Raw genomic sequence first — 27994 nt, 5'->3', positions numbered from 1 at the left:
GGCAAGGGAGACTCTCCCCCGCTTCCCGCCTGATCTTCCCTTCCCAGAACAAGAGCGAGCTGCTCTCGACGGTCCGCACCCTGGAGAGCCTGGGCTACAGCCTCTACGCCAGCTTGGGCACGGCCGACTTCTACACGGAGCATGGCATCAAGGTGGGCCGGGAGGGGATCCGGAAAGGCTCCTTCCAGGGCCTCTGGGGGGTGGGATGGGCTGGGGAGGCAGGGGGGGCAGCCGGACGCATGGCCGGGACCCGCGTGGTGGGGGCCAAGGGAGGGAAGATGGGCAAGGCGTCGGGGGGGCTTGGGTTGCTTTCCTTCTAGACCCCGGAAGGGGCCTGGCTTGGGAGGGGGTGGCGCCCGATGGTTCATGCCCTCGGCCAGAGGAGGGATGACCCTCCCTCCCAGCAGTGGGTGACTCCCCTAATGTCCTGGGGCCTGGAAGGGGGTGGAGGGAATGGTGGGCTGCCAGGTCTGAACGCTCTTTCTCCCCCAATCCCCCCCCCCCACCTTTTGGTGCCAGGTGAAGGCGGTCGACTGGCACTTTGAGGAGGCAGAGGCGGGCGAGGTGCCCTGCAAGGAGAACCCGCAGCGCAGCATCTTGGACTACCTGGCCGAGAACCACTTTGACCTGGTGATCAACCTCTCCATGCGCAACTCGGGGGGCCGGCGGCTCTCCTCCTTCGTCACCAAGGGCTACCGCACCCGGCGCCTGGCCGTGGACTACTCCGTCCCCCTCATCATCGACATCAAGTGCACCAAGCTCTTTGTGGAGGTGAAAGGCGGGGAGCAGGCGGGGGGTCAGCGGGGGGGGGGTCAGGGAGAGAGGCGTCTCTGCCGGCCACGACCCCTCACCTTTCCTTTCTGTTTCTCCCACAGGCCCTTGGCCAGATAGGGGGCCCCCCTCCCTTGAAGATGCACGTGGATTGCATGACCTCCCAGAAGCTCATCCGTTTGCCAGGTAGGGGCTCGGTGGGGGCTGGAGGGGAGGGTGTGGAGGGGTCCCACCCCATCCGTTGTGCCCAGCTGGGCCTTTGTCAGGCCAGGGCTGGCGTGAACTTTCTCTCTCTCTTTGGGAGCGCAGCAGGTTCTCTCTCTCTCTCTGTGGGCATGTGAGCAGGAGAGTGCCCCCCCCCCGTGGAGGACCCCTAACCCTAACCCTCCCTCCCTCCTGCCTTGGGGACCAAGGTTCAGCCGCCACCTGCCGAGGGCCAGGCTGAGGAGTTTGGGATTGCCCCGCGTGGATTGCCGCCTCCCTTTCTCAGCTAGCCCCCACCCCCACCCCTCCATCTCCCTACATTAGAGGAGACTTCAGTGGTTTAACCTCCACATGAAGAAGCGGTTGAACAGTGAAACAACACCAAAGCTATGCCACGGCCGAGCCCCGAATCACCCCATCTGGGCAGGTCGTCTGGATGGCAGCGGTGACGGGGGCTTCGTCTTCAATCCCGGTGCAGGGGGGCTTGCTTCTGGGGGAGGGGGCAGTGGGAAGGCACAGAGACCCCTCCCTCCCCTACACACTCACACACTCACACACACAGGCACCATCAAGCGAGAGGGTCTCGGCCCTCACACCCTCTACTTTCTGAGTGGGCACCTGTCGCCACGTGTGGTAAAGGTGTGGAAAATGCTCAGTCTGTTGCTGGATGGGGATGGATCGGAGGGGGGCTAGCCGTGGCCCTGGCGTGCTTCTCTGGGAGGGCGAGCGCAGATGGTGGCAGGAGCAGGCCCCACTCCCTCTGCGCTGACCGTCGGCGGCTTCCCTTCTAGGGTTGATCGACGTCCACGTGCACCTGCGGGAACCGGGGGCCACGCACAAGGAGGACTTTGCCAGCGGCACGGCAGCCGCTCTGGCGGGGGGCATCACCCTGGTGTGTGCCATGCCCAACACCTCCCCTGCGGTCCTTGACGCCGGCTCCTTGGCTCTGGCACAGAAGGTAAGAGCCGGCAAAGGGGAGCTGAAGGTCTGGGCAGAGCGGCGGGGCGGGGGGGGCAGTAGCGCGCCCACTGGCGGGTGCCCTCTGGTTTGCCCCTGGCCCCTGAGAGCCCCCTGGGAGGAAGGTGGGGCCTGGGCCCGTCTCCTCTGCCACCACCGACTCCTCCAGGCTGATGCCGGTGAGGGGAATGGTGGCCTTGCAGATGGTTTGGGGGCTTCCCATGATCCAGCACGTGGCTGAGTGACCGGCTGAGTGGGGGCGGGCAGAGGAGGGGACGGGCTTGCGGGCAACCAGGTTTGCTCCCCCCAGTCCTCTTGATGGCTTCCTGGGTGGCCCCGTTCTCTCCAGGGCTGGACCTTGTGAGCCAAAGGCCCTCCTGGAAACCTGCCGTGCTTCTCTCTTGTCCTTGTGGAGAGACACCCGTGGGAAGGTGTGAGGGGAGGGGGGGCGTGCCCTAGGCTTTCCTGTGGGGGGGGGCACCTGGATCTGTGTGTGTGTGGGAGGATGGCCCCTGAGGGCCCGATCTAAAAAACAGGTCCGCTGCCTTCCTCTGGTTCCATAGGGCGGTGGTTTCTCTCTTCTTGCCCTAACCCTTTCGCCCCCGTGTTCAGTTGGCCGAGGCCGGCGCCCGCTGCGATTTTGCCCTTTACCTGGGCGCTTCTTCTGACAACGCCGGCTCCCTCGGGACGCTGGCTGGAGCTGCCGCCGGCCTCAAGATGTACCTGAACGACACCTTCTCTGACCTCAAGATGGACAACGTTTCTCTCTGGATGGAGGTGGGTGTTTGCCCAGGGCTGGGGGGGGGCGGCGGGGAGGAGTGGGCGCTGGCTGGGCACTGCCCTCTGAGCTGCTCCCCCTCCAGCTGGGTTTTTCCTTCCCGAGCCCTGAGGCAACGTCTCCTACGAGGCCCGGGGGGGGGGGAGAAGCGGCTGCTGCCCTGCCCTGGGTGGCCCTCCTTCCCTCCTCCTCATGTGAGAAGAAGAAGAAGATCCATGTGTTCTTCCCTCGTTTCTTGGCAATTCCTGCCCCCGGGCGACCCTTTGCAGCACTTTGAGAAATGGCCCAAGCACCTTCCCATTGTGGCTCACGCCGAGAAGCAGACGGTGGCCGCCATCCTGATGGTGGCCCAGCTGTACCAGCGCCCGGTCCATATCTGCCACGTGGCCCGCAAGGAGGAGGTGAGCATGGCAGGAGGCGGGCTTTTGAGGACTGGGGGGGCGCCGGTGGGGGGGGGGCTCTCCTGCGGCAGGAGCGGTGGGTGCAGGAGTGGCCGGGAGAGCCTCCCCTGCCGCTGCCACTGAGGACTAGCCGGGCATTGTAGCCTCGACGGTGCTGTGGCGGGTAGCAAGGCAGGCCCTGGCAGGCCCCAGGAGAGGTCTTGCTAGCTCCCTCCCCTCCCCTCCCCTCCCCTCCCCTCCCCCCCAGATCCTGATCATCAAGGCAGCCAAGCAGAAGGGCATTGCGGTGACTTGCGAGGTGGCCCCCCACCACCTCTTCCTGTGCCAGGAAGACTTGGGGCGCATCGGGGAGGGCCGCGGCCAGGTGCGGCCCATGCTGGGCACCCGGGAGGATATGGAGGCCCTGTGGGAGAACCTGGACACCGTGGACTGCTTTGCCACTGACCACGGTAAGGCCACCCTGGCCCCGGGGCACAGCCGGCGGTGGCTTGGCGTGGGTCTCCTCCTACGGAGCCCCTTTGGCGGCTGTGGGCTGCAGGCGGGGAGGGGGCTGGTTCTGGGGTTTCCTAATGGAGGAAGGCCTGGCGCCTGTGGGCATGGGCTGCAGGGGGGAGGGGCTGCAGGGGGAGGGTCCCCCCGCTCCTCTGCCCCCCACGAGTCGGTCTCCTCCTCTCCTGCTGTCCCTCCAGCACCCCATACTCTGGAGGAGAAGCTGGGGAAGGACCCCCCTCCGGGCTTCCCCGGCTTGGAGACCATGCTGCCCCTTCTGCTGACGGCCGTCTCCGAGGGGCGCCTCACGGTGGAGGACGTGGTCCAGCGCCTTTACGAGAACCCCCGGCGGATCTTCGGGCTGCCTGTTCAGGAGGACACCTACATCGAGGTGAGCTTGCGGGAGCAGAGAGGGCACCGTATAAGGTCCTCGGGGCACAGTGGCGAAAGTGCAGCACTGCAACCAAAACTCTGCTCGCGGCCTGGATTCGATCCCACGGAGCCGACTCAAGGTTCACTCTGGTTTCCCTCCTTCTGAGGTTGGTCAATTGAGTACCCAGCTCGTTGTCGGGTGTGTTTGTCTGTGTGTGCGTGTGTGCAATGTGTAGCCTGCACAATTAAATTGTAAACCATGTCGAGAGTGCTTTAACTGCTCAGGGCCCAGTATATAAGCTGCATGCTTTGCTTTTTTGCCTTTCTGGGCACATTCCAACTCTGACCCCCCCCACACCCCCACCCCCGAAGTGGGTCTGGCCGGCCTCCTGGGCTCATCAGCGTTTCTCCCTCCGGCAGGTGGACCTGGAGCAGGAATGGCTGGTGCCGGCTCACACGGCCTTCAGCAAGTCCCGGTGGACGCCCTTCGAAGGGATGCGTGTGAAAGGGATGGTGCGCCGTGTCATCCTCCGTGGGGAGGTGGCCTACATAGATGGCCAGGTGAGTGGGAGGGGCTGCATCGGGGGGGGCGGGGGGAAGCGTGGCAGTGGCGGAGGCGTGACTGCTCTTGCCTCGGGGCCGTCTCTTTCTGCCTGGAGAGGGTGGGCGGGCGGGTGGGCGGGGGCCAGACAGGTTTGTCCACTGCTGCTGCTCTTCTTGCGTTCTGCAGGTTCTTGTGCCCCCGGGCTACGGGCAAGATGTGCGGAAGTGGCCGTGCGCAGCACCACCGCTCCCAGCCCCGGCCAAAGAGATCCTCAAGGTAGGGCTGGCGCCAGGCTCCCCAGGTGGGGGCACCCCCTCCTCCACCCTGATCTGGGAGGGGGGAATAAGAGCGCTCAGGGAGGCTCTTTTGCCGAGGGGCCCACACCTGCTGTTCCTGGAGCAGGGAAGCGAAGGTGGGGGCTGGGAGGGGGAGAGGGGGCATATCAGGCCGAATGCTTCTGGCCTGAAGGTTGTGCGTCCTAGTCCCGAACCCCCAACCCCACCCCACCAGTGCTTGTAACCCACCCCTCTCCCCTTCTTGCAGACTCCAGAACGCCCCCACCCCCCTGTCCAGATGGAGGCCTTGCGAAGCCGAGCGGCCAGTCCCCGGCGAGCGGCTCTGGCCAGTGATGCCCGCTTCTACTTGGCCCCCCGCATCCACCGGGCCTCGGACCCCGGGCTGCCAGGTGAAGCCTGAAAGTAGACAGGGCAGCAGGGGGTGGGGGGTGGAGAGGCTGTTCTGTGGAACGGACTCCGTCTCATAGTGGGCGAAAGGGTTAGGATGGGAGGAGAGGGGAGGGGATGGGATGGATCCCCCCCGGGATCCCCCCCTCCCCAGTCTCTAACCTCTGTGCTTCTTGCCCCTTCCTTTAAGCAGCTGCTGATCTCAGGGAGAAAGTTGTGAAAAGGGCCCCGGAGGCAGGTGAGGTCTCTCTTCCTGGGCCGCCCTTGCTGGGTCACAGCTTGGGTGGGGAGGCAGCCCTTCCTCCTGGCAACCCCACCCCACCCCACCCTACCTTGGGGCTAATCGGGAGGCAAAGGGGCTCCTTCCCTTTCTCCTTGTGTGACTGCTCTCTCCCTCTCTCCCCCCCCAGCAGATGTGTCCATGATCCAGGACGGCCCCCTGTACCTGGCAGGCCCCTCGCCCAGGCAGGCATCCCCCCAGAGCCTGCCGCACCCCCAGCCCTCCCCCTTCCTCCACCCCCTGGTTGGGCAGCATGTCCTGACGGTCAAGCAGTTCACCAAGGGCCAGGTAGGCACAGGCTCCCTTGGCTTTCCCTGGACCCTTTGGGGGGGGGCGAGGGTGTTCCAGCCCACACCCTGAGAACCCTTCTCTCTTTGGCTGCAGCTCTCCCACCTGCTGAACATTGCGCACAACCTCCGCATGATGGTGCAGAAGGAACGGGCCTTGGAGATCCTCAAGGTGGGGGGAACCGCTGAGCCAGGGGCCGGGCGGGCGGGCGGGCAGAGGGGGCACCACGGCACTCAGCCCCAATCTCCTTTGGCGCAGGGAAAGGTGATGGCCTCCATGTTCTACGAGGCGAGCACCCGGACCAGCAGCTCCTTCGCGGCCGCCATGTGTCGCCTGGGGGGCTCCGTCCTCTCCTTCTCAGAGGCCACCTCGTCCTGCCAGAAAGGGGAGTCCTTGGCCGATTCGGTCCAAACCATGAGCTGCTATGCGGACGTCCTGGTCCTGAGGCACCCCCAGCCAGGGGCTGTGGAGGTAAGGATGGGGGGCGGGGGGTGGGGGTGGAGTACCAGGGGGGAGACACCTGGGGGAGTCCAGCCTCTAGGAATGGTTCCCAAACCAATAAAAGCCAAGTAAGCCTTAGAAGAATGTGGTCTGTGGGCAGAGTTGAAAGCCATCTGGCTGATTCAGATGGGCTAGGTCCCCCTCCCCCCCCCCCGCCGTTTTTGGCGGCTTCCTAAGAGATGCAAAGCAAAGCAAGACATGCTGCTTATATACTGCCCCATGGTGCTTAAATCACTCTCTGGGTGGTTTACAGTTGAATTGTGCAGGCTACACATTGCACACACACCCCCGCGCTCCTGGCAGAGGGAGGGAGGAGGAGTCTCCACGCAAGGCTGCTTGAGTGGCTTCGCATACGAATACGAGTGCCGCCATCTCTAGTCGTGAGCAAAGTCTTGGCTGCAGGACTGCAGTTTAACTGCTGTGCCACAAGGCTCTTTGGGCTCATGGCTCCCTTGGCTTTTAAGCAGGGGGATTTGACACCACGATCCTGGTTGGCTGCTTGGTCCTTATGTTCTTTGGACCGTCCAGCCCTCCAGCTGGCCACCTCACCTTTGGCATCGGCCGCTGAGCCAAAACTGAGTAGAAGTGGGTGGAGAGTGGAGGAGAGGCGGCTTGATCTGCTGAATCCAGCTGTTTGGGGACGGGAGCGAGAGGTTACACAGCTGGATCTGAGCCCTGCCCTTATATGCATTATATGAGTCTGTCGTTCCTGGGCAGGGAGCAGAGCGTAAAAGGGGGCCGTCGTAGCTGCTGACGGCTGAGCAGTGGCAAATTTGGACCATCCTTGTAACTGCCCTCCAAATAAATACAATCCAAAAATGCAGGCAGCTCTGTCGACAGGCGAGGAGCTGGCTTTTGTAACCATAATGGCTCTTAAGTGTCCATTTAAGATCAATAACAACAGTAGCGGTAGTAGTAATGATGATGATGATGATGGTGATGACCATCAAACTGATTTTGACTCACAGTGACTCATCCATCTTCCAGAAGCCTGCATAGCAGCAGGTGTGGGCGAGATTGGGTCTCTTCTGTTTGCTCTTTTAATTTGTATTATTGGATTTTATTTATGTTTGTGGTTGTGACAAACCCAGACCTACTGGGATCTATCACACAGTTACTAAGCTGCCACCAACCATTCCCTATAATAAGTCACACAGACCAGGGATGGATTTTTAAACAACAAAAGAATAAGGTTTATTTTAAATACAAACAGGGTAAATAAAACAATCAGGTGAATAAAATAAAGTAACGTGGCTTATTCTCACACACACAAGCATACAGTTTGGTTCACCTAGAACCTTTAACTTAAAGCACAGACCCTGAACCCATCAGTTCTGGCTAACCCACAGACACCTGAACTTATCAGGTTGGTACTCTGACACACAGTAGTACCCTGTCAGACACCCAGACTCCCACAACAGCTTCTTCTTCCCCAGCTGCTGCTTCGTCCCAACCCAGTGTCTCACAGTCTGTCTCAGCATCTCCTCTTCACCACACAGGCATCACATATTTATACAGTACAGCCCCTCCTCCTGATGTCCCGCCTTCCACTCCCCATAGGATGGAACTTTCCCTCCAAACCCATGACAGACAGGTAACATCAGTGCTGTTATGTAACACCTCCCCTCTTTATAAGTTGTTTTGTAGGGGGAAAGCTAACGTGCTTTTCACCAAAAAACAACCTGAATAAAATACACAACAACAGTTATACATACCATACTTACTTATTTATACTTACATTCTAAGTTAAACATTTCAATTAGGCATTTAAACATTTATCATTTACATTACATCCATTTACCTTTATTAATACAAACCAATTTAAAACCAGGTACATTTTAACTTTTTGTTTTCATTATATACATATAGTCCATGTTCTTTCGCCGTCTTCAGTCTTCAGGTCTTCTTGATAAGGCGTCAGCAACACAGTTCACTGACCCTCTGACCACCTTCACTCCAAAGTCATAGTCCTGTAAGTTCAAAGCCCACCTCATAAGTTTGCTATTGTGGGTTTTCATCGTCTTTAACCATTGCAATGGTGAATGGTCAGTACACAGAATAAAATGTCTTCCCCAGATGTAAGGCTTGGCCTTCTGGATCGCGTAGACTATGGCCAAACACTCCTTCTCCACGGTTGCCAAATGTCTCTCACCTTTTTGAAGTTTCCTACTCAGGTAGGACACTGGATGCTGGTCACCATTCTCATCCTCCTGGCACAGAACTGCTCCTACCCCGCTGTTAGACGCATCGGTGTAGATGATGAACTCCCGGTCGAAGTCTGGAGCACGCAGGACAGGATAGTTGATTAACGCCTCCTTTAACCTCTGGAACGCCGCCTCACAGTCGCTGGTCCACGGGATGCGGTCATCAGCCTTCTTCCTCGTCAGATCGGTCAGCGGAGCCGCAATCTCGCTAAACCTCGGGATGAACTTTCTGTAGTAGCCCACCAACCCAAGAAATGATTTGACTTTTTTCTTGGTGTTGGGTCTAGGCCAATCACGAACAGCTTCTATTTTGGCCTCCAGGGGTTTTATCATTCCTCCCCCTACTATGTGACCCAAGTATTTTATTTCTGGGCTACCCAGCTGACACTTGCTGGCCTTTACTGTTAGCCCTGCTGCACTTAACCTCTGCAGCACTAACTCCAGGTGTATCAGGTGATCTTCCCAGGTATTACTGAAGATCCCTATGTCGTCAATGTAGGCCACTGTAAAGTCACTGAGTCCTGCCAAGGTCTGGTCCATCAGCCTTTGGAATGTGGCTGGTGCATTTCTGAGACCAAAGCTCAGGACTCGAAACTCATAGAGACCAAAAGGGCTACAAAAGGCAGTCTTTTCTTGATCCCTGGGATCAATTCTTAATTGCCAATATCCCTTTACCAGGTCCAATGATGAGATGAACCGACAACCCCCTATGGTTTCAATCAGGTTGTCTAGCCTGGGCATTGGGTAGGCATCAGGAGTGGTTACACGGTTTAATTTCCTGTAATCAACACAAAACCTAATGCTCCCATCAGGCTTGTCCACAAGGACTATCGGAGAGGACCACGGACTAGAAGAGGGGACGATTATGTTCTCCCTCAGCATTTCGTCCAGCTCCTTCCGCACCTTGTCCCTATAGGGTCCCGTTACTCGGTATGGGGATACTGCCTGCGGGGGTGCATCCCCTGTGTGGATCCGATGCATCACTCCCTTCACTATCCCCGGCTTGTTGGAAAATACCTGTTGATATTTACTAAGCAGCATTTTTAGTTCTTGCTGCTGGTCTTGGGTGAGTGCAGGACTGATCTTTACCTCCTCTGGGTTATATTTTACTTCCCCTCTACCCTCCCAGAAGGGTAATTCAGCTTCCTCACTCTCAGCTGCTTTTATCGCGAATAAAACCCTCTGTTCCCCTCTGTAGTAGGGTTTTAGGGCATTCACATGAACCACCCTCCTTGCTTGGTTCTCCTCCTGCTCTATTAGGTAGTTCAGGTCTGACATCTTGGAAATGACCCTATATGGTCCTGCCCATTTGAGCTGCAGTTTATTCTCTCTGCAGGGCCTAAGCCAGAGCACTTCCTCCCCTGGGTCAAAGTGCCTCTCTCTAGCTTTGCGGTCATACCATGTTTTCTGTTTGACCTTCTGCGCTTGCAGGTTTTCTGCTGCCAGCTCTAGATTTCGCTTTAGGTCATTCATCAAGGTGTCTATGTAAGTCACAACGTCTTGTGGGTCATCCTGGGTGATCTGCTCCCAATTTTGTTTGATCAAATCAAGGGGCCCTTTCACCCGTCTCCCAAATAGAAGTTCAAATGGACTAAACCCGGTACTGGCTTGTGGCACTGATCGATAAGCAAACAAAAGGGATTGCAGCTTCTGGTCCCAATTGTTTGGATTCTCTGCCAAGTAAGCCCTAATCATGCGCATTAGAGTCCCATTGAACTTCTCAGTTAACCCATTGCTTTCAGGATGATAAGCAGTGGTTTCCTTGTGCTTAATTCCACAGATCTGCCATAAGCGTTTCATGAGCTTTGATGTGAACGATGCGCCCAAATCTGTGATTATCTCTGAGGCAAATCCCATCCTGGACATATACCCCACCAAAGCATCGGCCACTGTGTTAGTTTCAATGTTAGTCAGGGGTATGGCTTCAGGATACCTTGTGGCATGGTCCACAATTGTTAGGATGAACCTGTTCCCCCTCTTTGTGGCCTTGGGCAAAGGTCCCACAATATCCACCCCTATGCATTTAAACGGAGTGTCAATTACAGGCAAAGGGCACAACTTTGCTTTAGTCCTGTCGCGGTTATTCCCCTGCCTTTGACACACATCACATTGTTTACAGAACTCCCTGATCTGCTTCCCTATGTCAGGCCAGTAGAAATTCTGTGTGATTCTCTGCTGTGTTTTGTTCACTCCTAAGTGTGCAGCAAACATGTCAGAGTGCCCCCTTTGTAAGATCATGGGGCGATACTTTTCAGGTACCACCAGCTGACTTCTGATCCCATCTCCCCCTTTTGAGATATTCCTCAGGGTTTCTCTATATAAAATCCCCTTTTTCTCCAGAAATCTCACTGGGGTCTCAGGTGTTAGCTGGGCGTCAGTCACCTGTTCAAAACACTTTTGGAGAGTGGCGTCTGCCTTTTGCTCCTGTCCAAATCTGCTGTCTGTGGTTAAGGTTTCCACCACAGCTTCTGAACTTCCCCCACCTGCTTCCGTCTCTGGCTCATCATTACCCCCCTGAACTGTCCCTGTGGTGGCTTGTGAGCGTGTAATCACTAGCACCCGTTTCACATGTTCAGCCAGGTCATTTCCCACGAGCACGGCTGCTGGCAGAGTCGATGAAATCGCTATCCGCCAATCTCCCCTCCAGCCTTGAAAGTTGACAGGTACCTCTGCTACTGGCAGAGAGATTATCTGCCCCTCAATCCCTGCCACCTTCATGCTCTCATTTGGGATTATAAACTCCCTAGGAATAATATCTGGATGGCACAGGGTTACCTGGGAACAAGTGTCCCGCAGCCCCCTATACTGACGGTCAAGTATTCCTACGTCCACCCCTGCTGTCTCAAACAACTGAGAATCTGTTTTTACCAGCAAGCAGCGCTTTACCTCCCCAAGAGGACCATTTTCCTCAGCCTGATCAGCAGAGGTAGCTGTTCCAGACTGAGTAGTCATGGCAACAGGCTCCCTCTGTGACAATGAGCTTTGCTCTTTCTGGACACAGAACACAGCTTTTGGCTTGGTCCCACTAGAATTCTGAGGCACCATTCCTTTTAGCTGCTTTAATTTCTCACACTCTGAGATTAGATGACCCTTTCCCTGACAGAAATAGCATTTTCTGGTATATTTTGATTCTCTCTCATCTTGTTTTGGTTTTCCCTCCAAAATCTGAGGTCTTGGTTTCATGTCTGAGGGCTTCCCTTCACCATGGGCCCCTCCCCCTTGCTGGCTTTTCCCTGGTCCCTGAGAGTACTTGCTGTAGGTTTCTTTGGGTTTACCTACAGATTTCCCCTCACCCAAGGGCTTTCTTATTTGGGAGATAAAATCTGCGATCTCTGCGGCTGCTGCCACAGATTTCGGTTTCCTTTCCCTCACCTGGAATTTCAATTCCCCCTGCAGGACTGAATAGAACTGTTCCAGGGCTATCAAGTCTTTAAGCTGCTCATAGGTCTCTATTCCCTCCTGCGATAGCCATTTCTCAAGCAGCCTCACCAATTGGGCCCCCACTTGGGTAAAAGTCTGTTCTGGCTTCTTGGTAAGGGACCTGAATCTTTGTCTCAGCTGCTCTGCATTTATCCCATGTCTTGCAAACACCAGTTTTTTAAACTCTGCAAAATCTTTCATCAATTCCTCAGGCATCTCGGCATAAACCTCAGCCAGGCTACCACTGATTAAAGACCGCATGATGGTCATCTTCTCAGTTTCCCTCACTGAGAAGTCCACAAACGCTCTTTCCACTAAGGAAAAGAACACCTCAGGACAATCTCCCTTGTGGTACACAGGGAATTTCTTCAGGTCAGCCTTAGACAGTTGGCCTCCCTCAGAATCCCTATTATTATTATTGTTCTGGTTCATCAGTTCCAGTTTTCTTAATTCAAACGCCATCTTCTCTCTCTCCATTCTTTCTTCTCTCTCCATTCTCTCTCTCTCTCGCTCTAATTCAAATGCCATTTTCTCTCTCTCTAATCTTTCCTCCATTTCCCTCACCCTCAGTTCATGCTGTTGGGCTAGGATCAATTTTCTAAGTTCTGGGTTCTGCTCTCCTGTGCTGTCACCTTGCACTGAGCCAAATTCATCCTCAGAACCTTGGTCAATCTGGGGGTCTTTCACTTCACTCATGTCTGCTACTTGGCTTCGAGTCAAGGGCATACCCCCCCTCAGAACAGGCTGCTTTAAAAAGTCAAGCCTCAAAATAAAACGACCACTTTTTTTCCTTCTTGCCTCAGAACCAGCTCTCCCTAGAGACTGCTGCTGTTCTTCAGCACTACTTGCAACAGTATCGAGTCAGAGCCTACCCCCCTCTGCTGGGCCTCTCAGCTGGCAAGCTAGCTCGCTGTTGCTACGCAGTTTTGCCTCAGCGTTTTCCCGCCAAAACTAGGCTGCCTCAGAGCACCTTAATCTAAGTCTCCCCAGTTGGCACGTTCTTCTACTAGCGCACCTCCCCGTGAGGTACACCTAGAAGATTACCTACGCGCCTCAGACTGTCCCTGACTAGATCCCCCTTGCTCTGGGCACACTTGCCAAGGCTTTGCTGGACCGCTGGACAACTGGACCAGTCGTATCCCACACGCTGGACACCAATCAATGTGACAAACCCAGACCTACTGGGATCTATCACACAGTTACTAAGCTGCCACCAACCATTCCCTATAATAAGTCACACAGACCAGGGATGGATTTTTAAACAACAAAAGAATAAGGTTTATTTTAAATACAAACAGGGTAAATAAAACAATCAGGTGAATAAAATAAAGTAACGTGGCTTATTCTCACACACACAAGCATACAGTTTGGTTCACCTAGAACCTTTAACTTAAAGCACAGACCCTGAACCCATCAGTTCTGGCTAACCCACAGACACCTGAACTTATCAGGTTGGTACTCTGACACACAGTAGTACCCTGTCAGACACCCAGACTCCCACAACAGCTTCTTCTTCCCCAGCTGCTGCTTCGTCCCAACCCAGTGTCTCACAGTCTGTCTCAGCATCTCCTCTTCACCACACAGGCATCACATATTTATACAGTACAGCCCCTCCTCCTGATGTCCCGCCTTCCACTCCCCATAGGATGGAACTTTCCCTCCAAACCCATGACAGACAGGTAACATCAGTGCTGTTATGTAACAGTGGTGTGATGTGGTAAGCCGCCAAGAGTAGTGGACTGGGGTAAAAATTTAAATAAATAAAATACCTACAGCAGGCTGTTCCTGAAAAGTCCCTTTCTTGGAGGGAGCAGGGGGGCCTGAGGGAGGGGGACGTCTCAGACCCTGCTCATCAGAGCAGTCAGGGGCGTCCACCCCGAGATCCCTGGCTCCGCTACCCCACAGAGGCTGTAAGGGGCCTTGCGGCTGGCGCGGGGGGGGGGGAGTCAGCCCTGATGAGGCAGAGGCTGACCCTCCCTCCGTCTTGTGCCCCCCTCCCCCTCCCCCTCCCAGCTTGCTGCCAAGCACTGCCGCAAACCTGTGATCAATGCCGGGGACGGAGTCGGGGAGCACCCCACCCAGGCGCTGCTGGACATCTTCACCATCCGCGAGGAGCTGGGCACAGTCAATGGCATGACGGTAGGGCACCCGCCCCCAAAAGGCTGGCCACCTGAGGCCCTTGACCCCTTGGCCCTCACCCTTCCTTTCCTTCTCCCGCCTCATGGCTGTGCCACCTTCCACAGATCACCATGGTGGGCGACCTGAAGCACGGACGCACGGTGCACTCCCTGGCCCGCCTCCTGACCCTCTACCGGGTCAGCTTGCGCTACGTCACGCCTCCCAGCCTGGGCATGCCGCCCGAGATCGTTCACTTCGTGGCTTCAAAAGGGGTCAAGCAGGTGAGGAGGGGGACAGGTGAGGAGGGAGGGCCTGTGCGGGGAGCGGGGGGCGGCTTTTGCCTCTCGGCTTCCCCCTGCGCCCCCCAACCCGCTGACGGCTCTGGCCTTTTCCAGGAAGAGTTTGAGAGCATCGAAGAGGCCCTGCCGGACACGGACGTCCTCTACATGACCCGCATCCAGAAGGAGCGCTTTGCCACCGTCCAGGAGTACGAAGCGGTGAGTGTGTGTGTGGGGGGGGGTTTAGCAAGCACTCTTTGGAAGCTGCCCCCTGAAGGGAACAGGAGGAAAGGCCTCTCGGGGTGACCCCTGGGCACACTGTCCAGTGGCCCCTGGTGGGACGGGGAGGCTCTCCAGCCTCACCCAGCAGAGCAGAGTGTGGTCCTTGGGCCCTCCCATGGCCCCGTTGGGGTTTGCAAAGGGCCCTTTCCGGGGGCCCGAGAAGACCGGGGTAGCAGGTGGGGGGGGGAGGCAGACAGGTCAGAAGCCTGTATCTACCCTGAGGTTGCTCAGTTTCCAGCATGGACGAATGATGGACAAAGGGGAGCTTTGTGGGGGGATTTCCCAGGCCATCGTCCAAGGAGCCAAAGGGGGGAAGTCAGGTTGCGAGACCAGAATGGAAAGCCCACCCCAAATTGTGAAGGAGGGGGCCTGCCTTGAGTGCTTTTGCCTAGGAGGGCCAGAGGACAGACACCCCCCCACCCACCCCCGGCACTTTCTCTTTCGAACAGTGGCCCCCACCCCCCCACCCCCGGGGCCTCCTCACCCGCCTGGAGAGCCCCACCCATTGGCCAGGGGCTCTGTGGGGCTCATGGGCAGGGCCTGGGGTTTAGATGCTGCCCCCCCAATACACACCCACCCTGCCCAAGGTCGGGAGACCGTTCCCTTTTTCCGTAGGAAGAGACTCCCGAGCAGCTTCGAATCCCTGGGAGCCATTGGGGGTTTGCTGAGGCTGTCGGAAGCCCTGCGGAGGCTCCTCTCTCTCTCTCTCTCTCTCTCTCTCTCCATCCTGCACCACCACACCCCCTCTGTGCTCCCTGTGGAAAGACGACGGGGGTTGGGGGTGCCCCTGCCCGCCCCCCACTGCCAGGGAGGAGGGGTCAGCCGCTCAAACCCTCCTGCTCCGTCTCCCTCCTCAGTGTTTCGGGCAGTTCATCTTGACGCCGCACATCATGACACGGGCCAAGAAGAGGATGGTGGTCATGCACCCCATGCCGCGGGTCAATGAGATCAGGTGCGAAGGGGGAGGGGCGATGGCTGGGGGCTTCATTCGGATGGGCCTGTCCCCTGAGTTTATAATGTGTGCGTGTGTCTGTGTGTAGCGCTTCACTAAGACACACTTTTATCCTCCCCTCCCTTCCTTTGAGAGCTCTTCGTCTACTTGAAGACAAAAACCAGCTGCCAGAGGGGAGGGGTCCTTGGGGAGGTGGGGAGCACAGCTCTTGGCCCTGGGTGGCTTTGGAGGGGAGGGGAGGGGAGGGGGAGGGGGAGGGGGCCCAGGGCCTCCACCCTGGTCGAAAGGAGGGGGGGTGGACAGGGCTGCTGCCTGGGGAGGGATGGAGGCAACCCCCCCCCCCAATTCCTCTCTCTCTTCTCCTTCCAGTGTCGAGGTGGACTCGGATCCTCGGGCAGCCTATTTCCGGCAGGCAGAGAACGGGATGTACGTCCGCATGGCCCTCTTGGCCACCGTGCTCGGGCGCTACTGACACCGGCCCAGACGGAGCGCTCCCGACGGCAGGGCTGACGGCCGGCTCCTGTTTGGTGCCATCCTGCCGGGCGTATGCCCACCACCGGGGACCCAAGGGCGTCCAGGCAGATGTGGGGCGGGGGAGGGCTGGGTCACTCTCTCTGGAATGGACGCGGACGCCTTCCTGCCTTCTCCCCGGCTGGTGTCTTCGCCTTGCGGTGGTGGTCCTTCCGGCTGAAGAGCCAGGGTCGTTTTCTCCTGGGATCAGATCCTGGCCACGTCTGGCACGTGCTGCCCCTCCCGCCCCCCTTCAGCTGCCCCTGTTTTGCGTGGGGCGGGGAGGGCGACCCATCCCTCCGTAACTCTGCTGGCTGCCCTTTGAGAAGGAGCTGCCAGCTGTTGTTATTTTTCTGCTCAGATCCGCGGATGAAGCGGCTTCCGACCTTCCTTCTTTTTTTAATAAAATAAAATTAGTGGAGCACAACCTGTTCTCGGGGCCTGCAGGGAAGGGAGGGGAGGGGTTCAAATGATCCGGGGGGGGGGATTCCTACAGGAGCCTGCCCTGAGGGATCCCCTGCTCCACTTGAGGGGGGCTGGACTAGACAGCCTTGGGGATCCCTCCCAGGCTGGTCCTGGGGGCAAACGTTAAAGGATGGGCGAAGGCCGAGCCGGGGGGGGGAGTGTCTCCGCATCCCCTCTGACCACGCTCTGGGGTTCAGCTCCTTTGGCTCCCAGCCCCCGGGGGGGGGGAGAAGGAGGCGGGGGGGGCGACAGTGGCAGAGTCCCGGGGCAGCCCTTCGCGGTGCGCCTTCCCCCCCCCCCCGGAAGCACGCACACACACACACACACACACACACGGCCCTTTTCTTGCCCGCCACGCCAGCCCCTCCCCCCGACGGCTGCGTCCCCGGCGACCCCCTCCCCACCTTGGCCCCTCCTGAGCCGAAAGGTGAGCTGCAGAGATGGAGCGCCGGGGAGACCCGGAAGGAGCACCCCACGTATCCCTCTATCCTTTGTAGTTCTACAGCTGTGACGCCGTGCGGCCAGCCCCCTTCCTGAGCCAGTCATTCACGGGCGGGCCGTGACGTCATCTTTTGGCGTCGAGCCCATGCGGGACCACGTGGTGGGCGGTGAGCTGCCCTCCCTCGGGCCCCGTCTCGTGGGTAGGAGTTCCCGCGGGCAAGAAAATCCTTCACCGGCCCAGTTTCCGCCTGTGCGGGGGAGGGGGACCGTCTGGAATCGTGAGCGGGAGCGCCTGGCCCCGGGCGTGATCCTGCCCTTGGGGCCGCCGCAGCGGCGGGGATGGCGTCCCTGTGGAGAGCCTACCAGCGAGCGATGGCCCGGCACCCGTGGAAGGTGCAGATCCTGACTGCCGGTAAGAGGAGGAGGAGGAGGAGGAGGAGGCGGCGAAGCGCTCAGGCGGGCAAGGCAGGCTGGACGGCAGGCCGCCCCTCTTCCCCCCCCCCACAGCCCCCTTCCTCCTCGTCCTCCCCGCCGCCCTGCTCAGGGTGTAGCGGAGGCCTACCTGGGGGGGCTTCGAGGAGACCGGGATGGCTCCCTGGTAGCCCTTGCAGGGAAGACGGCGTGGGGCAGGCAGTTGGACCCGGAGCAGCGCCCCTTGTGTGGCTGAGAGGGAGGAAAGCCTCTCTCTCTCTCTCTCTCTCTCTCTTACACAAAGACACACACACACAGACACACACACCCGGTCCGGTCCGGTCCTTTGCCCCCGTCCCAGGTGAGCGTGTTGCGATGCTCGCCGGCCACCCTTTGGCGTCTCTCACGGCCCGGGGGCCAAGCGCTGCAGGAACCCCAGCCTTTCCTCCTCCGGAAACGGCGGCCCCTCCTCCACACAGGCACCCCCGCCCGGTCCCGCCTCGCCCCGTCGAGTGGACGATCCTTTGCCATGAAGCTAAGCCGGGGACGGAGCGAGGACGAGGATCCCCAGGGCGCTTCGGTGCGCCAGCCCCTGTCCCGGGGAAACTTCGTTGGTTCTTGTCCTGAGAGTCTTCCCAGAACTTGTTCTCCCACCGTCTAAGAGCCACTTGTGGCCATCTGTGAACAGAGCAGTTTGTGACAATACGAGAGAAAACCCCAATAGCCGGAACTAAAGCTTGCGTTTCCACCGTAAAACTCAACTGAACTTTCCGGGGATGGCACCACGACCGTCAGTAGCAGCCATTCAGGGGAGATTCTTAAGATACCAATAGGCAATGGGAAATAAACAGGCTTTTACTATCTGTAAGAGTGACGACTATCAGTTTTCAGTTGCAGCAGGTTCTCCCAAAGTGGGGCCACCACTGAAAGGCCCATATGCCTGTCGTGCCAGACACTCCGAGGGTTTTCCTGGCTGGGGTTCGCAAGCCAGGCCTTGAAGGCAGCTCTCCGTAGGTAGGCTTCAAGGAACCTGATCGTGGGCTCTTCGGGTCTGATACGTGTAGGTGGGTGTTGCCTGCCTCACCTCACCTAAACATTCAGTTCTTGCTGAGGATATGTCGGGCGTACTGGAGGGCACAGGAAGTGAAGCCAGTGCTCTGCTTCAGCCTCTGGAAAGAATTAAATGGCCCTAAAGATAGTCACTGCCCCTTGGAGCGGTCTCCAGGTCCATGGGTCCCCTCCATGGGCAAGCAGGGGTGGCCTCAAGGGCTGGCCAATGGGAGGGCCACCAACCCTCCCAGCAGCCTCTGGCGGGCCACGGAGGGGAAGGGGGGCCCTGTGCTGGGTATGCCCTCTTCACCTGGGGCATCCTCAGAACCTTTCTGCACTGCTATGGCATCCACAGCTCTTTCTGTCTATTTATTTATTTATTTAACTTGTATGCCGCCCACATTACCCAAAGGTCTCTGGGCAGCTTACAACAAAAGCTTACTGCACGTCATTAGGGAGGGGTCAAGATTCAGTAGAATTCCCAGGATGGTTTATAGGATAGTCACAACTCAAGATGAAAAGGACAAATGGGAATTCAAAGCCTTAAACCAAACTGTTTGTCCCAACTAGAGCAGACCCACTGAATTAACGAAACTCACATAACTGCTGACTTACCAACTTCCCACTGATTCAGTAGCTGAAATCCGGTTGCTTCAACTTGTGCCATATAAGGCTGATGGCATCATCAACTATGGCAGATTTTCAGAAAATCCCTCTTTTGAATGGGAGAGAGAGAGAGAGAGAGAGAAGTACAGCCTCTTGCTCAGTGGGGGCAACATGGGCTGGTGTTGCCAGAGAAGGAGAGGCACCTCTCGTCTGCAGCCTCTCTTGGCGAGTGCTAAGGAAGCCATGGTTCTGCCCAGGCCACCTGTCTGTCTGTCTGTTTGTCTTCCCTTTGAAGGGGCTGACCTGCAGAGGGAGGTTGGTTGGAGGGCCTCCTTAGAGGATCTCACTTGGGTTAAGTCCTTATCTCAGTCTAATTCCAAGTTGCCTGAGGAACAGACAAGAACTGGGGTCACCCACAGTCCCTCCAGTGCGTGAATTTATCTATGGACAGAGCAGGCAGGCAGGCCCCGCTGTGTCTTCTGAGAGCTCAGCAAACTGGCAGACATTGACACCTGGCGCGTACGATGGGAGCATCATTCTTTACATGCTTCTTCCATGTCTGGACACCTGATGCAGATACTGAGCACGCGGTGAGAATAATAAGCTGGTTTGTCCTCACCCAAATTCATCCCTTGGGTGCATCGGGGCAGCAGTGGGGTGGGGACGTTGCCCTTTGCCGAAACTGGTGTGGGGAGAGGCTGCCGCAAAGCTTGCAGGGTGTGGGGCAGGCCAGGCTGCTGCTGCCTCTCTGCCGGGGTGGAGGTGGAGGTGGTGCTGCTGCTTGTTGCTTGTTGCTTCTAGTGTTGCCAAGGGAGGGTTTTCTGGCCCAGCCTCTGCGCTCATTCCGATGCGCCCCCCCACCTTCTTTTCTCCTCCTGTCCTCGGTCGTCCATCAGGTGTGATAGCGTTTGCCCCCCCCACTCGCTTCAGAGCTGGCAACCCCCCAGAGTTCCCGGTAGGTGAAGTCATTGCCCAGGGAAGCGTCAGCCTCTGGCGTGGCTGGCGCAGAGCGACCCCCTTCATCCCCTTGCACTGGCATTGCTGCCAGCTGCGTCATTCAGGTGCACCCTCATACACGTCTGCAGCCTCCCCCCCCCCCCCCGCTGGCTGTGGAGATGAATGAATGAGAGGAACTGGGGTGGGGGACTTGGCTGCCAGCATCACTTGAGTTCCTGAGGAAGGAGAGGGGGAAGGCACCCGGTCCACATGATGACGGCAGACCGCGGTGTGCCCAGCGCTCTGTCCAAGGGAGGGGGATCCCTCAAGCCTCTTTGGGACTGAGTCTCCCACCCAGGCAGAATTGGGGGGGGGCATTGCATGGGCACACACACCGGATACCCTGGAGGGAGATGTGCTGGCTGGGGAGCAGGAGACTGGCGGGCTTGTCTTTGGCCTCTTCTTTAGTTTCTGGCACCCTCCCTTTTGAGGGTTTTGTGCAGAACCTTCTTCTTGCCGGGGGGGTGGGGTGGGGAGAGACTTGTCCTGATTCTCTCTGGTGGGGTTTCTTACCAGTCCTAACGGGGACTCCCACCATCTTCTGCAGAGCGTCAGATTTGCACCTGAACTCAGGAGATCTCCCACGAGCCAGAGGCTACCCTGTTGTTGGCTGCAGACGGGACTGGTGAGGCAGGGGCACACACACACACACACACACACACGTACACTCATCACCCTGTGCCCTTAGGATGGGCAGGAACTGGCTCCGAGTGGGGTGGGGGGAACTGGGAGGAAAGGGCTTTTGGGGTGTGAGCCTTAAGCAGAGATCAAAACGGTGCTGCCTTTTGCCTTTCCTGCTGCCTCTTCCCTTCAAGGCAGGGGGAGCCCCAAAGCGGCCTCCAAACAAAGGGGGCCTCTCTAGTCCAGCATCGTCTTCTCCCGGCAGCTGGCCTCAGGGCACCCCACAGCAACCGGTACCTGAAGCAGCACTCGCTCGGATTCCTTGTTTTCTGGGCCGTCAGATCTCTTTTGTTTTATGGTGACCCTATGAATGAGTGACTTCCAGAAGGTCTCATTCTTAGCTACTCTGCTCATGTCTTGCAAACTCAAGACTGTAGTTCCTGTATTGAGCTGGTCCATCTCATATTTGGTCTTCCTCTTTTCCTACTTCCTTCAGCTTTTCCCAGCATTATTGTCTTTTCCATCAAGTGTTGCCAAACTATGACAGTCTCCGTTTCGGCATTTTTACTTGCAGAGAGAGTTTAGGCTTGATTTCATCTAGGACCCACTTGTTCATTTTTCTGGCAGTTCGGGGTATCCACAAAGCTCTTGTCCAGGACCACACTTCAAATAAAGCATTTTTTTCCCTGTTGGCTTTCTTAACTGTAACACACCCGTACATGGTAAGTAGAAAGACCAAGATCATCCATAAAGCGTGTGGATGATCTTGGTCTTGGTCTCCTTACATCTCCTTACATTTCATGATCTTTTCCAACTCTTTCACTGCTGCCCTTCCTGGTATCAGCCTTCTTCAGATTTCTTCGTTGCAGTTTCCATCTGGATTCATGTTTGAACTAAAGTACAGAAAATCTGTAACTATTTCAGTTTCTTTACTGTTGGCATTAAAGTCGTGTAGTTCTTCTGTAGTCATGATTTTGGTCTTCTTCATGTTCAACTGCAGTCCTGCTTTGGCACTTTCTTCTCTCAGTTTCTCTAAAAGTTGTTTCAAGTCACAACTTATTTTCTTCCGGTTAGATGGTGTCATATGCATATCTTAAATTACTGAAGTTTCTTCCACCAGTTTTCACTCCTCCTTCATCTGAATGTAGTCTGGCTTTCTGTATGATATGTTCTGTGTACCAATTGAACAGATTAGGGGATAAAATGCACCCTTGTCTGAACACCTTGGCCTGCAGGAAACCTTTATGTCTCCATATTCTGTCCTAATACTAGTAGTTTGTTGTTCAGAGTTATACATCAAAGCAATCAAGTGCTGACTATTAGCCGTTCACCACAGGTTAATTTGATGAGTTTTCCTTTAAAGTCATTCAATGTGGGTGATCACGGAACAACGGAAGGCTAATTGCCTTAGAGGGAGAACAGAGGAGTCAACAGCGGGTGTCCAACCCAGCAGAGCCTACTGGCAACGCCCTGAGAGCTCTTTTATTGACTTAGCATGATTTACATAGTATGTTGTGAGTGAGACAGATAGGATACTAGCTACCTAATTGTTATTAGGATTGGCTAAAATAACCCTTTGATCTTATGCTCTACCTCTAAGGGAAAGGGCAGAAGAAGGGGTTACGCCACCTGCTGGCAGCCAGGAGTGTATGTATGTCACTGGAACAGAAAGTGGCTACAACCTTCAAGCAGAAGTTTCCCACAAGTTGGAGGCCACCCCTACATCTTGTGGCAGGCCATTCCAGAGTTTCACTTTGCTTAGGCTGGATAACTCCCAATGTATCCCCAGGAGAATGGCCTCTTTGGGCATTGATCTTCATCAAGCCCATCCTGTTAACTCGTGTGATAGCCCATTATCAGCTGACAGGTGAAAGGCCTCTAGCTGGCCAGCATCCAGAGGCATGTCTGCGACTGGAGCCTGGAGGTGGGCTCGTCAAAAAGAAAGCTGCCTGTTCATATAGGAGGCTGTTTGGTCCGAGGGGGAGCCTTCCCTGGACAGCCAGAGGCACTGAAGCGCCTCAGGAATCACCTCGTGCCAGGGCTTAACGGTGGAGGGAGGATCATCTGACATCCCACCTCCCTAAGCCAGAGTTTGCTGCGGCCTCCAGTGCCCAAACTCTGGATTCCAGGTGTTGCTGTGAAAATGGAGCTGGGGGGCCGAGTGTCCTTTGGGTCTCAGCCTGGCTGTCTCAGGCGAGCGAAGGCCAGGATTTGCCAGTTCAGGATGGCAGAGGCCGCAAGCGAGCGAGCGAGCAAACTGCAGCACGGGAGGGAAGCCCCGCACGGCACGCCTGGGACAGAAGCGCCCCCAGATCCAGCTGTTGGCCAGCTGTTTCCTTTCTCAGGCACGTGCGCTCCTGGATTCACATCAGTTCAAGGGTTGTTTTTCGGCAGGGACTTTGGTGGGTGCTGGAGACGTCATCTCACAGCAGGTGGTGGAGAGGCGGGGGCTCGCTGGACATAGTGGGCGCCGGACTCTGAAGATGATGGCCATCGGCTTTTGCTTTGTGGTGAGCGGGGGGGGAGGGGGGGCAACCTGAGCAGCCTGGACCAGTCCTGGCCCTCTCCTTGGGGCCGGCGTGGCCTCTGTCCTTTGGAAGGTTCTGGCCTCCCCAGTATGCCTGGGCACAGGAAGGCAAGAAAACTGGGGGGGGGGCTCCCCTTGTCCAAGTGTAATCCCATCTGTTTCCTACCCTTCCTTCGTCCCCTGCAGGGCCCAGTCATTGGAGGATGGTACCAGGTGCTGGACCACCTGGTGCCTGGCAGGACTCGGGCGGCTGCGCTCCAGAAGATGCTGCTTGACCAGGTCAGAGAGATCCCAGGGGTGGGGGTGGGGATGCCTGGAGGCTCCCACAGGCTGTGGTGGGTCTGGCCAAGCCCTTGACCCCCCCCCCGCCTCTCGTGAGGGTGGCTGTGCCCATGGCAGGAGACCTGCAAGGGTCCCTTCGGTGTTCCTGGGCACCTTGTTCAAAGCCCCCCCCCCCCGGCTTTCCTTCCTGCTTGGCTTCCAGGGAGGCGGTTGCCCTTTCTCACATCTCTCTCTCTCTCTCCCTCGCACCCTGACAGGGTGGGTTTGCTCCCTGCTTCCTGGGCTGTTTTCTGGCTGTGGCAGGGGTGCTCAATGGGTTGTCCATGGAAGAGAACTGGGGCAAGATCAAGCGGGTGAGTGGGGCACCCCATGGCCTGGGTGGAAAGGCCAGTGTGGGAAGGAGGGAGGGGGCTGCCAGCCAAAGCCCGAGGAAGCGACTGCCATTCCCCCAGCTGGAGAGGGCCCAGCTCCCGAGGCCATGAATGGGAAAGCCTACGGAGGTGCCTCCTGGCCACCAGTGTGGGCACAAACAGTGGGGCAGGGCGGTGGCGAGCCTGAGGGTGTTGTGAAAGGAGGGGGGGCCGCGGTGCGCATACTCAGGAGTTCCTCTCCCCCCCCCGGCTCCATACGTGAGCCCCAGCCCTTCCTGCCTTGGCTCCCCGCTCGTGGGGGCGGAAGTGGCCCTTCTCCACACACACTCTCTCTCTCTCTCCTCGGCCACCTCTGGTATCTGAGCTGCTCGGCTGCCTGGGGGGGGTGGGGGGGCTTGAGATTCTTCCTCCCCCCGAGCTCCCCACCCCATTTCCAGGCAGAAGGGCCGCATCTCACCACCTGTCGGGGTGGGTGCTGGGGGGGGTCGATGCCGTGGGTCTAGGTCTCAGCATTGCCCTCGGGCAGCCTGCCTTCTCTTGCTGGGCCACCCCAGTCAGGGCAAGCGCACCTCAGAGGCAGGGGCTGGCTGGGGCCGCTTGCCGTGGCCTCGCTCCTCCACAGTCCCACTGAGGCTGGATGTCTGGATTTGTCAGGGCTGGGGAAGGGGCGGCGGCGGGGGGGGGGGGACACACACCTGGCATTTCCAGAGGAAGCGGAGTCAAGGAGACCCTTGCACCTCTCGGCCGGCAGTCACAGCCATTTGGGGGCTGCCCTGCTTTTCTGCTGCCTTTGGGTCAGGCTGATCCCCTGGGCCAGGTCCCTCTGCGAAGACTCTGGCCCTCCTCCTTCCCTTGGCCTCGGTTCGTCTGGCTCACCTTTCAGACTCCTCCGTCCTCCTTGCGAGCCTCCTCGAAGCCCTTCTTGGCGGGACAGAGGCCCCTCCTGGTTGGCACAATGTCTGCTGAGCTGTTCCCAGGGCCGGGAAGAAGGGCAGTGGGAGGGGCAGGGGGGGAGGTGTGGAAGATTCCACCTGCAGGAAACAGGAAACAGGATCCTGTTGCTTGCATGTACGACGGGAGAGAAGCCACGCAAGCAGCCCCCTCGGCTGATCTCCAACCCAGAGCAGGCGCACCACACCACAAGGGGCCTGCAGGCAAGGGTAGGTGGGTGGGTGGGTGGGTGTGCGGGGAGCTCCTCGTAAGATTTCCCCTCCACTCCGTGCTCAGGCAGAAGGACACCCGCCAGTGGGTACGTCCACCGAAAGGAACCTTGAGAGGTTCTGGCCAGAGAAAAGGCAGCCCTTTGCCAGGTAGACAGCGAAACCAGGAACTCTCTGCCACAAGGTGCAGAGATGCTAGCCAGTCTAGGGCCGGGACCAGTTCCCAGAGGAAGGATCTACGGATCTCTTCCTGCAGAGCATGTGGGAAGACTGACGTACACCCTTGGCGGGGGCAGGAGGGACTGTGTCAGCCTCTTGCCCGGTCCGTGGGCTCCCTGGCTCCCTGCCGGGCCTCCAAACTAAAAGAGTCCTGGACCAGGCAGCCCTTTGGTCTGGGCTCTCCTCCTGCTCCGGAAAGCCTCGGTGGCCGCCCTCCCCTGGCTTTGGCACGTTGCCTGCTGCCTCCCACGGCGCGAGGCACCTGCCTGCCGCTGCTCGGTGCAGGTGACTCACCCGAGGCTGGCCGGCTGGCTGGCCAGGCCGAGGGGCCCCAACTGGCTTGAGGCCCCCTCCCCTCCCTTGCATCAAGCAAGCCCCCGGGTGCCTTTGCCAGAGCTGTTCTCTGTTTGCCCAGTCAAGACGCTTGCTTGCTTGCTTGCTCGCTCGCTCGCTCGCTCGCTCGCTTGCTGGCTGCCCGCATGGACCCAAACCGTCGCTGGCTGCCGTGTTTGCAGAGATGAGTCACGGAAGAGGCGCTTCCGAGGGCCTCGTCATCCGAGGGAAGGAATGTAGCGGAACCCCCTCCCTCAAATTGGGGCCGGAGCCCTGCCATGTTCATGTAGCTGCCTCTCCCTGGGATCCATTTAAACCAAGACGTCTCCTACCTGGGGGTCAGCAGTTAGGGTGGCCTTGCCCCCCCCCCAAGACCTCCATTTGGGGTGCTGCGTCTTTGCTGGTGCCGCTTTGGGGCCAGCATTCTGGCCAGATTGGGTTTCTGGATGCTGCTCTCTGGGCCTCTGCTGCCGCTACACACACCCCCACTTTGCCCCCAAAGGAAAGAAGGCAGAATTCCTGTCTGGAACAGGGGGGGAAAAGCCCAGCCCTGTTCAGCTGGGAGAAGAGGGATATTCTGGCCTTCCCCTTCCAGGGGCCTCTCGAGTGGGGTGTCCCTGTGGCTAAGTTGGGGGTTCGATTCCCCCTTCCTCCCCTGTACCTCCTTGACTGGGGCTAGACTCCAAGATACATAGGGCCCCTCCCAACTTTGCAGTTGGATGATGATGATGATGATGATGATGATAATGAGAATGCTTCCATAGTGAGGTGATCTAGACCTCACATCTCTGTGCTCAGGGAAGCTGGGTCTCTGGCTGCAGAGCTTGGGGTTGGGGTTGGGGGTTTGACTCCCCCACCTGGGCCTCCTTGACAGAGGTCCCTTCCAGCTCTGCAGTTCTAAGATGATGATGATGAGGAGGAGGATAACAGCTTGCAGCCCTCCAGATTTTGCAGGACAATGAGCTCTGACCGTCCCTTCCCACTGCCCGTGGGGGCTGGGTCTGGTGGGCAACAGCATGTGGAGAGAAGGCCCCGGGGCCGCCCCGAGCACGGCAGCTTCCCTCTCTCTCTGTGGCGCTCTTCCTACCTCCCGAGGGGTCGTGGCCCCAACCAGCTGGTCCCAGGCTGTGTGTGTATGTTTGTGTGTGTGTCGTCATCCTCCTCCTGCTTGGGCCCTCAAGCCCCACCACCTCTTCTGCTCTCTTTCAGGACTACAAGGATGCTCTGATCACCAACTACTACGTGAGTGCCCCTCCCCCCCCACTCCTGGCAGGAGGGCAGAGAGGGAGCTTTGGGTGCTCTCCCCCCCCCGGCCATCAAGGGGGTGGGAGAGGATGGAGAGGGGGCTCTGGCCTGTCAGCCTCCCTCTTTTGGGTCCCAGAGGCCAGTGTTGGGCTTCGCTTCCTTGCATGAGCCCACCACCACCTCACCCCACCGAGAGCGCCCAAGAGGGAGCTGCTTCAAGGTGGTGCTCTGTGGACCCCCTTGGAGGCTCCCCTTGACACCTCTCTCTCTCTCTCTCTCTCTCTCTCTCTCTTCCTTTTCTTCCAGATCTGGCCAGCGGTGCAAGTAGCCAACTTCTACTTTGTCCCCTTGAACCACAGGTAAAAGCAGCTGCCCTCCTTCTGCCGGTCCAGCAGTGGAGGTGCAGCACCCCCCCACCCCCTCCATCTCAGCTGGCTGACCTTTGCTCTCTCCCCCCCTCCCACTTGTCTCTCCTCCAGGCTGGCTGTGGTCCAGGGTGTCGCGATTGTTTGGAATGCCTACCTCTCCTGGAAGGCCAACCAGCTGTGAACAGGCAAGGGGAGGGAGGGGCTGAGCCATTCTTGCCCCCCCCCGGCCTGGCAGCAAGCTCCCTCCCCCCCCCGTTTTCTTTTCTCCCCCACTGTGGGCAACTAGTGGGGGAGGCTGGCTTCTGCCTCTCCCACTCCCTGGGATCCAGAGCCTGTACACCATCCCGAGGGCCTGGGGGGTCTCTGGCAACATCAGCTGGCATGCAGAGCCCCCTCTGCCCTCAACAGTGTGCTTCTCAGGAGTGCGGGGGGGAGCCCACTCCCCATAGCCCCCCCCCCCGTGCTGCTTCTTCCAGGCCCCTCTAGTGCCCTGGGCCCCTGAGAGGGGAGTTGGGGAGGGAGCCAGTTGCCGCCCTGAACACCTTTGGGAGGTCAGGATGGCCCAGAGGGCTCAGGATGTGCGCTGTCTTCTCCAGTTTTCCCTGAATTCATGGAGGGGGGGGCATTGTTCACGGCCCAGAGAGCCACAAGCAGGTTATCTCTGCATGGCAGCCGCAGGAGGGAGGGAGGGAGGGAGGGGGGCTCCTGCGATGGGGAGCAGAAGGGCCCCAGGTACCTATCATGCTGTCCCACGGGATGGGGGTTGAGGAAGGGGTTGCGTGCAGGAGGCCTCCAGGAGAGTAAACGCCTCAGGATCAGGTGGGGAGGGAGTTCTGGTGCAGGTCAAATGCAGGCTCCATCTTCTGT

The 27994-nt window shown here is 58.0% G+C and overlaps 2 protein-coding genes across 3 annotated transcripts in view; both read left to right on the top strand.

Moving 5' to 3' along the window:
- The window catches only part of CAD (carbamoyl-phosphate synthetase 2, aspartate transcarbamylase, and dihydroorotase), a 35939-nt gene extending 19480 nt beyond the window's left edge, over positions 1–16459 (top strand). The window contains 20 exon segments of the mRNA XM_072985475.2: positions 48–152; positions 520–771; positions 876–957; positions 1767–1933; positions 2545–2709; positions 2980–3111; positions 3359–3560; positions 3801–3991; positions 4393–4533; positions 4703–4792; positions 5060–5201; positions 5393–5437; positions 5610–5767; positions 5864–5938; positions 6026–6238; positions 13906–14031; positions 14136–14291; positions 14406–14507; positions 15428–15522; positions 15892–16459. Of these exon segments, the coding sequence (XP_072841576.2) occupies positions 48–152; positions 520–771; positions 876–957; positions 1767–1933; positions 2545–2709; positions 2980–3111; positions 3359–3560; positions 3801–3991; positions 4393–4533; positions 4703–4792; positions 5060–5201; positions 5393–5437; positions 5610–5767; positions 5864–5938; positions 6026–6238; positions 13906–14031; positions 14136–14291; positions 14406–14507; positions 15428–15522; positions 15892–15994 (2742 nt within the window). The 3' untranslated portion in view covers positions 15995–16459.
- A 624-nt stretch (positions 16460–17083) lies between these two features.
- MPV17 (mitochondrial inner membrane protein MPV17) lies at positions 17084–27757 on the top strand. 2 transcript variants are annotated; one of them, XM_072985456.2, is made up of 7 exons: positions 17084–17350; positions 23017–23132; positions 23336–23428; positions 23689–23784; positions 26724–26756; positions 27066–27118; positions 27239–27375. In XM_072985456.2, exons 1-7 carry the CDS (start codon positions 17278–17280, stop codon positions 27306–27308), a joined length of 534 nt encoding a protein of 177 aa, XP_072841557.1. In that variant the 5' UTR covers positions 17084–17277; the 3' UTR covers positions 27309–27375. The 2 variants fall into 2 exon arrangements, with proteins under 2 accessions (XP_072841557.1, XP_072841563.1); XM_072985462.2 differs by lacking the exon at positions 23689–23784 and having other exon boundaries at positions 27239–27757.
- The last annotated feature ends 237 nt before the right edge of the window (positions 27758–27994 follow it).

The sequence above is a fragment of the Pogona vitticeps genome, chromosome 1 (genome assembly GCF_051106095.1).
Source record: "Pogona vitticeps strain Pit_001003342236 chromosome 1, PviZW2.1, whole genome shotgun sequence".
Taxonomy (NCBI): Eukaryota; Metazoa; Chordata; class Lepidosauria; order Squamata; family Agamidae; genus Pogona; species Pogona vitticeps.
Note: the sequence above shows the minus strand (reverse complement) of the source record. Positions and strands in the feature narration are given on the sequence as shown.